General features: G+C 36.2%; 1 protein-coding gene across 1 annotated transcript; it reads left to right on the top strand.

The window, feature by feature from the left end:
- The first annotated feature begins 4,110 nt into the window (after window positions 1-4,110).
- trim35-28 (tripartite motif containing 35-28) lies at window positions 4,111-13,834 on the top strand. The gene is made up of 6 exons (XM_059340176.1): window positions 4,111-4,906; window positions 9,226-9,321; window positions 10,778-11,008; window positions 11,610-11,632; window positions 11,834-11,952; window positions 12,194-13,834. The coding sequence occupies exons 1-6, from the start codon at window positions 4,484-4,486 to the stop codon at window positions 12,727-12,729; spliced, it is 1,428 nt and encodes a 475-aa protein (XP_059196159.1). The 5' UTR covers window positions 4,111-4,483; the 3' UTR covers window positions 12,730-13,834.
- The last annotated feature ends 421 nt before the right edge of the window (window positions 13,835-14,255 follow it).

The following is a 14,255-nucleotide window of genomic DNA, read 5'->3' as shown; positions in this document are numbered from 1 at the left end:
CGACTTCACTGGTACAAATGTCAAACCTACAGTTCCCCTGTGGATTTCCTGTGTTAAATTTGTTGCTGTGACTTTCACAAACCTTACGGTCACATTTAATATTGAAGCAGTGCAGCAAAAATACTGACTGATTCTACCTACAACATATTGAAATGTAGCTTCTTTCATACATTACGTGTTGGGAGGGTGTCAAATCTACCAATTTGTGACAGAAATGCATATATTTTATGGTATTATTTTTGGTGCATTAAATGGAATATCAATTAGTTTATAGAGTCCGTTATAATAGAGAACCACATCTAACTCTTAAGTAGCTGGCATGCTGACTCATGATGTTTAAATGAATAAAATAAAATTAATCACAAACCTTACGGTCACATTTAATATTTAAGCAGTGCATCAAAAATACTGACTCATTCTTACTTTATAGAAAGAAACCTACAACCTATGATTGAAATGTAGCTTCTTTCATACATTATGTGTTGGCAGGGTGTCAAATCTACCAATTTGTGACAGAAATGCATATATTTTATGGTATTATTTTTGGTGCATTACATGGAATATCCATTAATTTATATATTCCTTTGTAATAGAGACCCACATCTAACTCTTAAGTAGCTGGCATGCCGACTCATGATGTTTAAATGAATAAAATAAAATTCATCACTCATAAAATACATAGGAAATGAAGGTGAGATGAGAAGATTGAGAGTGGAACAATATTTTAAGGCATTTTAGATATTTTAAAAGTTTTAGTAAATAACCTTAACATGAAATGTGTGTAACCGCAGCGTACGTGGATTTAACTATGACTACACTGAGATAAACTGTTTTGGTTTCTGTTGTAAATAGTTAGTCATAGAGCAAATATCTTTAAAAGGACATGAGCTTGTTGCAGATGGTGAGTTTGCATCTGTTTTTTGCAACTTCACTTTAGCAGGATGACCAAACATTAGCCCGTTACATTATGTGGTGGGACAGAATGTCACTTTGTCTCCATCTGCTGGATATTAAGATCATAGGTCACGTTTATTTGTAGAGCACCTTATACACAACCGAGGTTGACCAAAGTGCTTTACATAAATGAATAACAACAACAAAAAACCCAAAAGATACATAAATGAATAACAAAAAATAAAATTAAAAAAATTACAATTTACAATTACATCAAGTAATATATGATATGAGATGTACAATACAGCACACAGAAACAACTTTCTTCTCACACAGGTTCGAAAGCCTGGGAGAAAAGTGAATTTTATGAGAAGATTTAAAAATGTCCAAAGTCAATTCAATTCAATTCAATTGGCTTTATTGGCATGACATAACACTGTACATATTGCCAAAGCAAGCGTCAGGAAAAAAAAGATAACAGTAAGAAAAGCAATATTTATAATAAATTATTATAATTCTATTATCCATTTTAAAGGAATTAAGAAAAGAAAAACTAATAACAATAAAAGAAAGCAATATTTACAATAATTGAATTACAATCAATTGATCATTCATACAATCTAATCGTCCCAGCAAAGAAGAAGAAAGAAAAAATAAAAACAAAACAAACAACAGCTGTGTGTCACCCGCTGTCCCTCAGTGTGTGAAAGTCTCTGACGAGCGGATATGCAGTGGTAAACTGTTACACAACTTAGGGGCAGCCACTACTAAAGATCGACCACCTTTAGTTTTTAGCTGCATTTAGGCACATCCAGGTATGACTCATTTAGACCTCAGAGCTCTGGTCGGTCTGTGAACATTTAGTTCAGCTAAATACGCTGGGGCCAAACGGTTTAAAATTTTAAAAACAAAGATCAGGATCTTAAAATCAATTCTGAAACGGACAGGAAGTCAGTGCAGAGAGGCCAGAACTGGGGATGTGTGTTCCTGTTCCGTTGTGCCTGTTAGAAGATGAGGAGCAGCATTTTGCACACGTTGTAGGTGTTGCAATGAGCTCTGGTCTAAACCTTTGTACAATGAGTTGCAAAAATCTAGTTTTGAGGAAATTAACTAGGTCACTAGGAGAGAGGTATGGTTTTACCCTGGCCAGAAGTTGCAGCTGGAAAAATGCACTTTTTACCACATAGCCAATTTGCCTGTCAAATTTGAACTCACTGTCAAAAAAAACACACCAAGGCTCTTAATGACAGAGCAGTTTTTTTAACCCAGGGAGGGGGCAGAGCATCAGCACAATCACTGCAATGTTCATGACGCTCAATATAGTTGTATCATGAACTCCAAGAATAAAGGACCAATCAATTAAATATTCTTTCTTTTTTAATAGATATACGGCTACAAAAGCTTGAATATGAAAACCTGACAAACAGGAGTGATACAGTGATATCAGGAAACTAAGACAATCTGTCCTTAAAGAAAACTAAAGAAATACTGTATTACATGAACAACTAGACATATACAGTCATGAACAAATATAATGATAACAACTAAAATAGCTCATAAGACTTTAATTGAAGAGCTGATATCTAGATATTTTCCATGGTTTTCTTGATAATAACCAAAATCATTTTCCAGAAAACCATGTAAAATGTCTAGATATCAGCTCTTAAATTAAACTCTTATTAGCTATTTAGTTGTTATCATTATAATTGTCCAAACAAATGTACTTTTAGTTGTACCAGGCATTAAAATAAACATCATATAATTTTTTCCATGACTGTAAATGGCTAATACTAGTCAGTCTGCTAAAAGGGGAAGACAGAGAGTTTTCTTAACTCAGGCATGATAGAGCATCATGATACAGTGTCTGTTAGGTTATCAGAGACCAGCAGGAATACAAGTTTTGGTGTGGTCTTTCCCATGCAGACACAAGCTAATCTGTTAGGCTCATGGTCCTGTGAGTTTTAATTTAAAAGATAGAGAAAACATCAAGTTTATGGGTTCATTATGTTTAATTAAGCAGCTCACTTTGTTCATATGAAGTGCTCAAAGCTTCTACTTGAATAAAAGTAGTACTATCACTGTGTAAAAATACTCTGTTACAAGTAAAAATGTGGTATTCAAAATCAGCATCCAAATATACTTAAAGTGTGAAAAGTAATGCTTAAAGTGTCACCTATGATGCAGAATGACCCATTTAAGAATAATATATATTATCATAATTCCCCTCTCTCTCTTTTCCCTTCAGAAAAACTTTTATAAAATGTATAAATTAAACAGAATGTGATCATTTGTTTATTCTTTGTGATGATCATCATACTATTCCAAAGCATTTTAAGGCATTTGGACAAACTACACTATGAGCGTTTTTGACATTTTTCAACATACTATAGTATTAGTATGCCGTTTTTTCTGGGACATACTATATTATGGTGTTTGTTTGTTTTTTGGGGCGTGCTATAATGTGGTGGTTTTTAGACAATATTTGTTTGGGGAATTTGGGCAATATCCATGATTAACATACTATTGTAAAGCATTTCTTGTCATTTTTGGACATACTATTATATACAGTCATGGAAAAAAATTATTAGACCATTGCTTTCTTCAATTTATTGTTAATTTTAATGCCTGGTATAACTAAAGGTACATTTGTTTGGACAAATATAATGATAACAACAAAATGGCTCATGAGAGTTTAATTTAAGAGCTGATATCTAGACATTTTCCATGGTTTTCTGGATAATAACCAAAATCATCATCATTTGGAACCAAAAAGAAACAAAGAAAAACCTACATAAATGTGATCTTGTGATTGTGTGCAATCCTGTCATCCAACTCTGGTTTTTTAGTCGGTTTGTGTCTTTTTGGCCATTTTGTGTCTTTTTTTGGTTAATGTGTGTCTTTTTGTGTCTTTTTTGGTCATTTTGTGTCTTTTGTTGTGTCTTTTTTTGTAATTTTGTGTCTTTTTTTTTGTAATTTTGTGTCTTTTCTTGGTCATTTTGTGTCTTTTTAGTCCTTTAGTCCAACATAAATGTGATTTTGAATCTTTTTTTTTTACTTTCAAAACACTATCATGCTCAATAAAGAATTTGAAATGTTGCAAATGTGAACAAAGGTTGCAAATATAACATATAAGAGGGTTACATCCAGTTCTATCATTTCATACTAAATATATTTGATGTTGTCTCCTTTGATTTTATGTCTCGGTGTGATGAAGAAGTCATGCTTTGGCGCTTTTGGTGACTCCAGAGGATTAACTATAATAACCCTGGTACAGGGAACATATCATAACAACTTCTGTTACAACCTCCAGATCCACTAGGGGGCGTTGTTGTAAAAACCCCTTATCCGGTTTGCAGACTGTCAAAACACGGAAAAGGAGGAACGAGGTGGAACAGATAGGAACTTGCCACACCAGTTCGAGTTTTCTACTTTTCAAACCTGTTCCTGATTCTGTTTTTCTTGTTTTTTGTGAACCGGTGAAGCCTTGGCCTACCACACAGAGCCTGGTTAGAGCGAGTTCTCTGTGTTCGTCCGTCATTTGTTGGGTTTTCTTAATAACGAAAGCAGAACGAAGCGGGCCCGTGAAGCCATGGCTGACAGTATGGACGAGGACATGTCGGAGGAGGCTCAGCCCTTACAGCAGGACCTGACCTGCCCCGTGTGTCAGGGCATCTTCCGGGACCCCGTGCTGCTGCCCTGCACCCACAGCTTCTGCAAGGAGTGTCTGCAGAAGAGTTTCGAGTTCAACAAGAAGTGTCCGGTGTGCAGGAAAGTGTTTGACGAGTCGCAGTACATCCCCGTCCGGGCTCTCAACAGCGCCTGTGAGACCTTCCTGAAGGAGTCCAGCTCCAGGTCTGGCCGGAAACGACCCAGCGAGGGCGCCTGTCCGCTTCACCTGAAGCCGCTGGAGCTCTACTGCGAGAAGGACGAGGAGCCGGTCTGCGTGGACTGTGTCACCCTGCACAACACACACAGGCTGTGGCCGCTCAAGGAGGGCGCGCCCATGTGTAAGGTAAACCACGAGGGTCCCCAAAATGTTTATTCCCTTTATAATAAAGTACGCCTTTCATTTTTTTTTAACATATCGTCACCCTGTTAAAATAATCGCCTAAAGTCATTTTTTCAAGTTTTGCAGGAAACACAAAAAACTTCACCAAAAGTGTAACATATGACATTTATTGATCATTTCACTCTAAATAGTGGGGCGGATTAGCTCAATATTTTACAACAATCGTTCACTTTGTGATAAAAGCATGAAATTTGGTAGATGTGTTGGTGAATATGTTTCAAACAAATCTGGATATTGGGCCACCTCAAAAGCGCCCCCTAGTGGCCGTGGCAGGCATTTGTTATACGAATAAATCAATGATGAATAAAAACTGCCCTTTTAATAATACCAACTGGTGATGAATTGTATATTGTTGGAAAGCCTGATTAGTCACCTTTACAACGAGGTACAGCTTGTAAGGATCGTGCATTCATGGAATGAGCAACGGGGCTAAACGTGTGGGTAGCACCCCCCAAAAATGTGCATCCCCTGTGTAGTGGGGTGGATTAGCTGAACAATCGTTCATTTTGTGATAAAAGCATCAAATTTGGTACACTCATTGCTGAATACATGTTTAATGAATCTGGATATTGGGCCATCGCAAAAAAAATTCTGATGGCTGTGGCGGCCATTTTTAAAAATGGTCATTTAAAAGCGGCCATTTTTAAAAATGGCCGCCAGTGGTTACTGGCGAGGAATGCTTTGCCTACCCTACAGCTGCTGTTTCATGTTTTCAGCACCACAAATATAATTTAGAGACATGTTAAAGTGACAAAAGCTTTATTACAGTCTAATAGAAAAGAACATTAACTTTGTATAACATTTTATTAGGTCTTGATATTCCCATTCACAGGCTACGGCCTCCTCTTTGGCTTGTATTCTTCTGTTGCTCCTTAAAAAGAAAAAATAATTTTCAATATTGTATGATCTGCAACAATAAAAACAAAACACATTTAGACAGAGAAAAAAATCATACATTTTAAAAATTCTACTAGGGTTACTTGTAGCAGGTTACTCTTTCTGGCAAAATCCTTGTACTGAGGTGTGTGACTTAGTCAGGCGGCTTAGCCAAATAAAGGGACACGCCGGACAAAAGCACCACATTTTTTCCACATACTCTCTATCATTATAGGTTTCAATTTTTAGTAGGAGCCACTTCATCAAGATTGCGGTGATGGCAGCCATATAAAGTCTATGAGAAATGCTATATCTTCCAAGCCACTTAGAAGGTCAATCTTGGTGTCAAAATATACATTTTCTGGGTCCAGGAATCATGTAAAGCTATTGAGAATATCACTAGATGATTATTTTATCAAATAGATATGTTCATTTTCACTCAGACTGGGCAACTCGCTTCAAGTGCTGCAGCAGGGAATCCTGAGTTGAAACTGTTTGGAATCAATGTTCACGGGAGTGTGGATTAGCTGCCATGTACACTGCTCAAAAAAATCAAGGGTACACTTTCATCTCATGTCAGATCTTGATCAACAAATTATTTACAGTGAGTCATCCAGTGATATTCTCAATAGCTTTAAATGATTCTTTGACCCAGAAAATGTATATTTTGACACCAAGATTGACCTTCTAAGTGGCTTGGAAGATATATTGGTTCTCATAGACTTATGGCTTATATGGCTGCCGTCTCCTATCTGCAATCTTGATGAAGTGGCTCCTACCAAAAGTTGAAACCTTTGGTGATAGAGAGCATGTGGAAAAATGTTGGTGCTTTTGTCCGGCGTGTCCCCTTTCTTCTCAAATCTGGTCCTAAGCCGCCTGACTAACTGTGATGGAGTTATAAAATACATTTAAAAAAAGAAAAAAAGAACCACATGGGCAAAGGAGACATTACATATAGTGTGCCTGTGTGTGTGTGTGTGTGTGTGTGTGTGTGTGTGTGTGTGTGTGTGTGCAGAGAGAGATGTCCACATTCCACAGGACATAATTTAACAGATTCTTAGTAAGCTTTCACACCCAACAGCCACTGATACATGTTCCAAGCTAACTAGCTAGCTTAAGTACCTATTTTTGCTATCTTGCTAATTTACTTTTCCGCCAAGGCCCATGATGATTGTTTTTCTCTTTAGCCTTTATGATGTTCATAGCATATTTTATTCATAATTATAACAGGTGAAATGAAATATTTAGACATACCTTGATGGACAGTCCACTGCACTGCTTGTCCCAGGAAGCAAATGCTAGCTAGCTCATTTGCTAGCTAGCTCGATGGCTAGCCCGATTGTGGGGGGGCAGGAAAAATAACTGAAAGAGTGTCTAACTGGATTTTTGTTAATTTAATATGTGTATTTACATTTTTTAATTTACGTTTGTATATTTAGTTTACATTTTTTAAATATTTTAAGAAATAATTTAAATATTTTTTGTAATTTTAACGAAGAAAATGACTGCTATGGCCACTAGGGGGGCGAATTTGCGATGGCCTAATATACAGATTTGTTTGAAACATATCCACCAACACATCCACCAAATTGTGTGCTTCTATCACAAAATAAACAATTCTTGTGATTTATTGAGCTAATCCGCCCCACAGGGGATGCACATTTTTGGGGGGTGCTACCCACGCGTTTAGCCCCGTTGCTCATTCCATGAATGCACGATCCTTACAAGCTGTACCTCGTTGTAAAGGTGACTAATCAGGCTTTCCAACAATATACAATTCATCACCAGTTGGTATTATTAAAAGGGCAGTTTTTATTCATCATTGATTTATTTGTATAACAAATGCCTGCCACGGCCACTAGGGGGCGCTTTTGAGGTGGCCCAATATCCAGATTTGTTCGAAACATATTCACCAACACATCTACCAAATTTCATGCTTTTATCACAAAGTGAACGATTGTTCAGCTAATCCGCCCCACTAAAAAGGATGTAACAAAGGATGGCTATTGGCATAGTAATAACACTGTGTGTAAATTATGTAACTTAAGAGAAATAAATGACTTAGGCAATTTTTTGAACATGCCTTTGTGACTTAAGCAAGATATGGTAAGACTTTATTTTGAAGGTGTCTACATAAGAGTCACATAAGCCTGTCAGAAACATGACATGGCAAATATCATAAGCATTAATGTTACTTCAAAGTGTCATTAACGTTCATGACACATCCCATGTCATGTTTATGACACGCTCATGTCACTCTTATGTAGACACCTTCAAAATATAGTGTTACCACAAATGCATGTTAAAAAAATTGCCTAAGTCACATTTTATTTTGACTTAGGCATATAATAAATCTGCTTAAGTCACACACTTGACATAGGCCATTATCTTAAAGGGGTAGAAACACATGATCTGATCAACTATCAACAAGTACAGTAATAATACAGTTACAGATAGGTTTATTATAGGATTGTTACTACTATAAAGTCTATTTTCTCAATCACTTCAATAAGCCTTTTTATCAGCAGATATTTGTGACTTGTAAATGGTAAATAGATTGAACTTTTATAGAAACCAACTGTTGAGTGCATATAGATGAACATACTTTTTAGAGGCCAAAATTTCCATATTAAACAAATCGGTCTTTTGTAATATTCAAAAAAATTTGAGACACTGAATTTTAGGTCTTCATTACCTGTAAGCCACAATCATTATAATAATTAGAAGAAATTAAATAAATTAAGACATGAAATGTCCATTCACATTCACAATCTGGGGTTCAGTATCTCAGCCCAAGGATAGAAGTTTGTAACAAAAGAAGTCTGTTTTTTTGTTTTTCCCCCTGTCATCCATGCCTATCATGTGTAAAGGTGTTCATGAAAGAGCTGGGTCTTTTGTCTCTTCTCACTTTTTAAAGATTAATGACTCAATTTCGTTATGCGTCCAAGCTGTGTAAATGAGCCAAAGTGCAAAAAACCAAGTCAAACAGAGCCGTTGTTAATGTTTCTAATCACACTTGTGCTTTCTCTAGTTTCCTGTGTCCCTGTAATTTGAGAAAACCAGGGATCGCCTGAGTCAGCAGCATTTTGATGAAACGTACATTATCTAACATCAAACTTAAATAAGACTGCACATGGAAGTTATATTACAACCACTTTCTGTAAACCTGTATTTCCCTCCTAGTACATATTTGTTCAGACTGTTCCATATATGGCCCCAGGAATAAACATAATCCAAATCCACCTCTTCTGGTTACTTAATAATTTGAAAATGAAAGACCGTGAGGATACAGAACACCAGTCACAGGCCCGAAACAAGTTCTGATGATGATGCTGTTTTCTTTTGGTTGCTTCATGTTTTTCCTCCTCTGCTTTTTCACCCCACAGAAAGAGCTGGGCTTCAAAGTCCAGATTTTTGAAAAAAAAATTGAGTCCTACAAGAAAACGACCCGTAAAATGAGCAACGCAAAGGAATACATCAAGGTAAAGTTGCTGTCACATCTCACGGTGTTCGTATTACATTAATCTGTGTTTAATCATTAAACTAGTTTATTATTATTGTTATTATTATACAACCTGCAAACTCATCCAGTACCTTTAGACATCTCTGGTCCTTGGAAGAGATAACGTGAACAGGTTTACACCCCTCTTGTTCTGTTTAATGTTTTAACTTAACATTAATTGACTCCGCTCGTCCATAATCTGCTGCCGAGTTTTAAAAAAAATCTCTCTCCACTACTCTTATACAGGATCTCAAAGCAGCCCTTTTGATTTTCTTGATTTGATCGATAAATACAGTTGTAAAAAACAATAATAATAGATATTTGTATATTGTTTGTGGTTCATGTTGCTTCAGAATCTGCATCCAGCTGCCTGCTCTCCATCAGGAGATATATACACATAAAAAATTTAAATATAAAATGAAAACGTGATTTAGAGACGTTAAATATATATATACTTTTTTTTAAATAGTCAGCAATCGACTGAAACTAAACAGTAATGCTGTTTATTTAGTAATTTTTTTAAATTCCTATTTATTCTGTAGTTTCTCAATGATCATATGCGTTGTCATGGCACCAGAGAGACAGCAGCCTGTTACATGCAGCCGTGTATAGACTAGCATGTTTTACTTTTTTTTTTGTGTGTTTTCTAGTAGCCTTTTTTATTACTTTCTATTACACTAATAGCTGAAACCATAGCATGTTTTTTGAGTTTTAACCTCTACCCCCACTTTTAGTAAGAAGTATGCGGAAAACAATTGAATTCTATAATTTACTATAAAGTATCTATCTATCTATCTATCTATCTATCTATCTATCTATCTATCTATCTATCTATCAGACAGAATCAGACAATATAGAATAGGTCATACTTATAAGCGTTTTTGATGTTTGCAGTAGTTTTTTTTATTTTAAAAAGTTTACTCAAGTACTGTACTTGAGTGCAATTTTGAGGCTACTTACATAATTGTATGACAGTGTGAAACATTGTTTGTATAATGTATAACGATGTTTAATATTAGTTCATAAAGTTTTATGTTTGAGAAAGTAGCTCTTTGGTTACATTTGCAGAGTGGGGAAAAATCGGTGCACAATCCACATAAAAAAGGTCTATTTTCATTCCAACTCAAAAAAATTACTATGTCGGCCGCCAAATAGGTTATCAATGAATTTCCCCCTCTAAAATCAGTATCGCTATTACTCTCAAAAACCCTATATCGGTCACGCTCTAACTGAAAGCTGATAAATTACCATAACAAACAGTTATCAGCTGTTTGAAAGAAATTCTTCCCTTCCACATTTAGATGTGAGATGAAGTGTTCTGCAGTACATGCATGGTACTCAAGCAGATAGACCGCCCATACTGTGACATAGAACAAGACATATAACACACCACAGGCTGCACAGATCTTCATTTAAACTGTATTTTCTTAACGCAGTATCAAGCAGAGCTGGCAGAGAAGCAGATCAAGGCGGAGTTCGAGAGGCTCCGCATTGCACTGGTCACGGAGGAAGCTCTGCGCCTAAAAGCCCTGGCTTGTGACGAGGAGGAGAAGATGGCTAAAATGGAGGAGCTGATCCAGTCCGCAAACAAAGACATTGAGGAAATGAAAAAGCTCAGTGACGAGCTGAAGAAAGAGATGGGAAATGAAGACCTGCCTCTCCTGCAGGTAAGAGACCGAGCTCGTTTAGTTATTAGACTTATTAACCTGTATCTTGTTTTGTGTGGAGTGCCACTTAAGTCAGTATTAAGTAAATACATTGATAAATATGAAACAAGTTCCATGCAATAAAAACATGTACAATTATCAAATAAAGTAGTAATCCTTTGAAAAACGTCCATAGTTGATTATTAATTATACTATATTTCCTCATTTATTTATTTCAGGATTTATTTAAACCCTTTCTTAATTCTTCTGTAGTTATAACCATATATATATATGTCCTATGTGACCTCTTGTGTGCTTTTCATTTTACTTTGGTTTTTATTTGTTCGTCAGTGTTAAGTGCGTCCACTTTATTTTAATTTTTTTCAATGTATTAGTATTATTTATTCAATTATTTATTGTCATTTGTTATTCGTCTAATGTGCCAAATGTCTAACCAAATGAAAAAATGTCCATGGATGTTGTAAGTTGTCTTTGAAGTTGAAAATTGATTAAAAAAATAGAAGCCATTTCAAAGCCATAATCACACATGGCATTACTGTTTTGTTTCTGAGGCTTAAAAAAACCCTAAACTAATCTCAATTACTCTGTTTTCATGTTTCAGAATTTCCAGAAGTTAAAAAGACAGTAAGTAACAGCAAAACTCACTCTAGTTGCCACAAATATTGCATGCCATAAAATCTTTAAATCTGTATATGTACATATCCACTGCAAAGTAAACTTTTGTGTCATTCAGCTCTTTATCAATGCTTTGTCCAGGTTTCTGCTGTATGTTGTGGATATAAAAATGTCTCGTGTTAACTTCACATATTGCCATCTTTTCTTCAGAGCCCAGTGGGTTCGTATGGAGCCCCGTCTCCCTCACGATGGTCTTTTGAACATGGGCAAACATGTCGGGGCTTTGAGCTTCAAAATCTGGAAGAACATGCAGACCCATGTCAAATATAGTGAGTAAACCACACTTTAAGAGTTGGGAAGGCCCTGTGGTTTTAAGGGGGGTTAAGTTTGATTATATTTAAAGTTTAAGAAAACCTACTGATCACAAAAGATGTGTCCAAAGTCAACGAGTAATCTTGTAAAAAAATAAGGATCTTAATATTGACCAAAAAAACTGTGTGTAATTCTGACTTTTGCCATAACTGCTCAGCTCTTCTATAACACAGTTGCATCTTGTCTCTTCCTCTGCAGATCAGGTGGTGTTGGACCCGAACACGGCCTCCCCGTGGCTGTCTCTGAGCCCCGACCTGTCCAGTGTGAAGGAGAGCACGGAGCGGCTGACCGCCCCCGACAACCCGGAGCGCTTTGATCCCTGCGTCTTCGTTCTCGGTGCTCAAGGGTTCACCTCCGGGAAACACAAGTGGGATGTCGTCGTTGGCGACAACCCAAAGTGGATTGTGGGAGTGTGCAAAGAGACCGTGCCTCGTAAAAAGAAGTTCACCGTCTCTACAAACCGTGGCGTGTGGTCCATCGGACTGAGCAAAGGGGTGTACACCGTCTCTACACCGGAGCGTACGGAGCTGCAGGTGCAGCAGCGCCCCGAAAGGATCCGCATTAAGCTCAACATGGATAAGGGAGAGGTGTCATTTTGGGATGGGGGCAGAGCGAAGCACCTTGTCACTTTAACACACAATTTTGATGAGATTATATTCCCTATTTTTGGCCCTGGGCTCCATACCTCGCCCATGACTATGGCATCGGCAAAAATAGCTGTACACACCTCATGATGTGCCAATACCCTGCAGTAAGATCATAAAAGGCTTTTTAAAAAGCAAGATAAACACTTCAGGCAATTGGGGATTCATCGCTAATGAATAAAGAAAATAAAAAGTTAAAACCTGTCAATGGTGAAGAGGTGAAATGACAAAATTGGGGAAGATGATCAGAAATTAGTTTAACATGTTAAATGTGACGTGAATTATACTGAAATATGATGTATACTAAAAGTAGAAGACAGAATTAGTAACTTAAAGCGTCACAAACATTCAGTTTTAAGAAAAGATTGAAATGATGAGGCTAATGTAGAGGTTTGGCATATAGGACATAAATAAATGTCTTAAAGAAATTAAGTTTATTATCAAGCTTCTGCTGCATGCTGCATAAATTAGTCTGAACACTGACTGCTTACAGGAAATTGTAAAAACCAAATGTGATGACTTTCTCTCAGTCAGCTGAGAATAATGAAGACCAAATTTTTTAGATGTGCCTTTGCTGAAGAAACTGGATTGACCAGTTTTTTGTCACTTTATTATGGAGAGACGGACAAGAATAAAAAAATGATGGCAGCATGGCTGGTGCTGGTGGCCAATACTGATGAATTTGAAGAGGTGAATTAAAGCGTCTCTCATGATTTATCATTGTGCTTGAGGATATGTGTGACATCCAGCTCTAGATACCTGAGAAGTCAATAAAAAAAGGTGAATGTGAACATAATTAAAGTTGCTTGCTTTTGCGGAAGTTATGTTTTTTATTTTTTTTTTATTTTATTAATTTCAGTTCTTTCAGGTATCAGTTGAATGGACTGTCTCTTGTGCCTTTGGAAATGTGCTTTGCTAATCATTTTTTCTTTTATATGATTTTGTTTATTGTGCTAAATCTTCGTGGTCTAAAATGTTCTTTGCTCTCTAAATCTGTAATTTTGTTTTCTTTTAAAATAATTGTATTTTATCATTTACTACACAAAGTGTGGCCTGGAAGAGTCCTCAACAAGACAATTATTATTATATTATTAGGCAATCCTTAGAAATAGAATATAGACTGCTATACTATTGCTCTATATCTATATACATTTGCATATAAACACTTCTCCAATAAAATATTTTAAAAATCAAATATGTCTTGTTTTATTAAGTGATCCACATAAACTATTCTTAGATATTAATAATTAGTATTATTATTTGTTAATCCTCTGAATGTCAAGCTATTTCAGGGCTTTATTTTGTGCTCTTTTTACACTTTCCTCATTGTGGCCTTGTATTTCACTGCACTATAAGTCCTGCACCTCTATGGAATCGACTAAAGCAAGATTAGAAGTGGAAACATTTAAAAAAATGTCTTTTGTGCAGTATAACACAGTTGTAAAAGAAAAAAATGCAAGTTGACTTACTCTGATATATATATTTTTTAATTGGGATAAGATTTAATTTATATACACAACACCTTTCCAAGTGCCAACAAGTGTCATGAATAGTGTAAAAATAGGTGCTATATGTATTTCATTATTTACAGTTTTACAGCCTCTCCTGTCCTCTCC

The sequence above is a fragment of the Centropristis striata genome, chromosome 8 (genome assembly GCF_030273125.1).
Source record: "Centropristis striata isolate RG_2023a ecotype Rhode Island chromosome 8, C.striata_1.0, whole genome shotgun sequence".
Classification (NCBI taxonomy): Eukaryota; Metazoa; Chordata; class Actinopteri; order Perciformes; family Serranidae; genus Centropristis; species Centropristis striata.
Note: the sequence above shows the minus strand (reverse complement) of the source record. Positions and strands in the feature narration are given on the sequence as shown.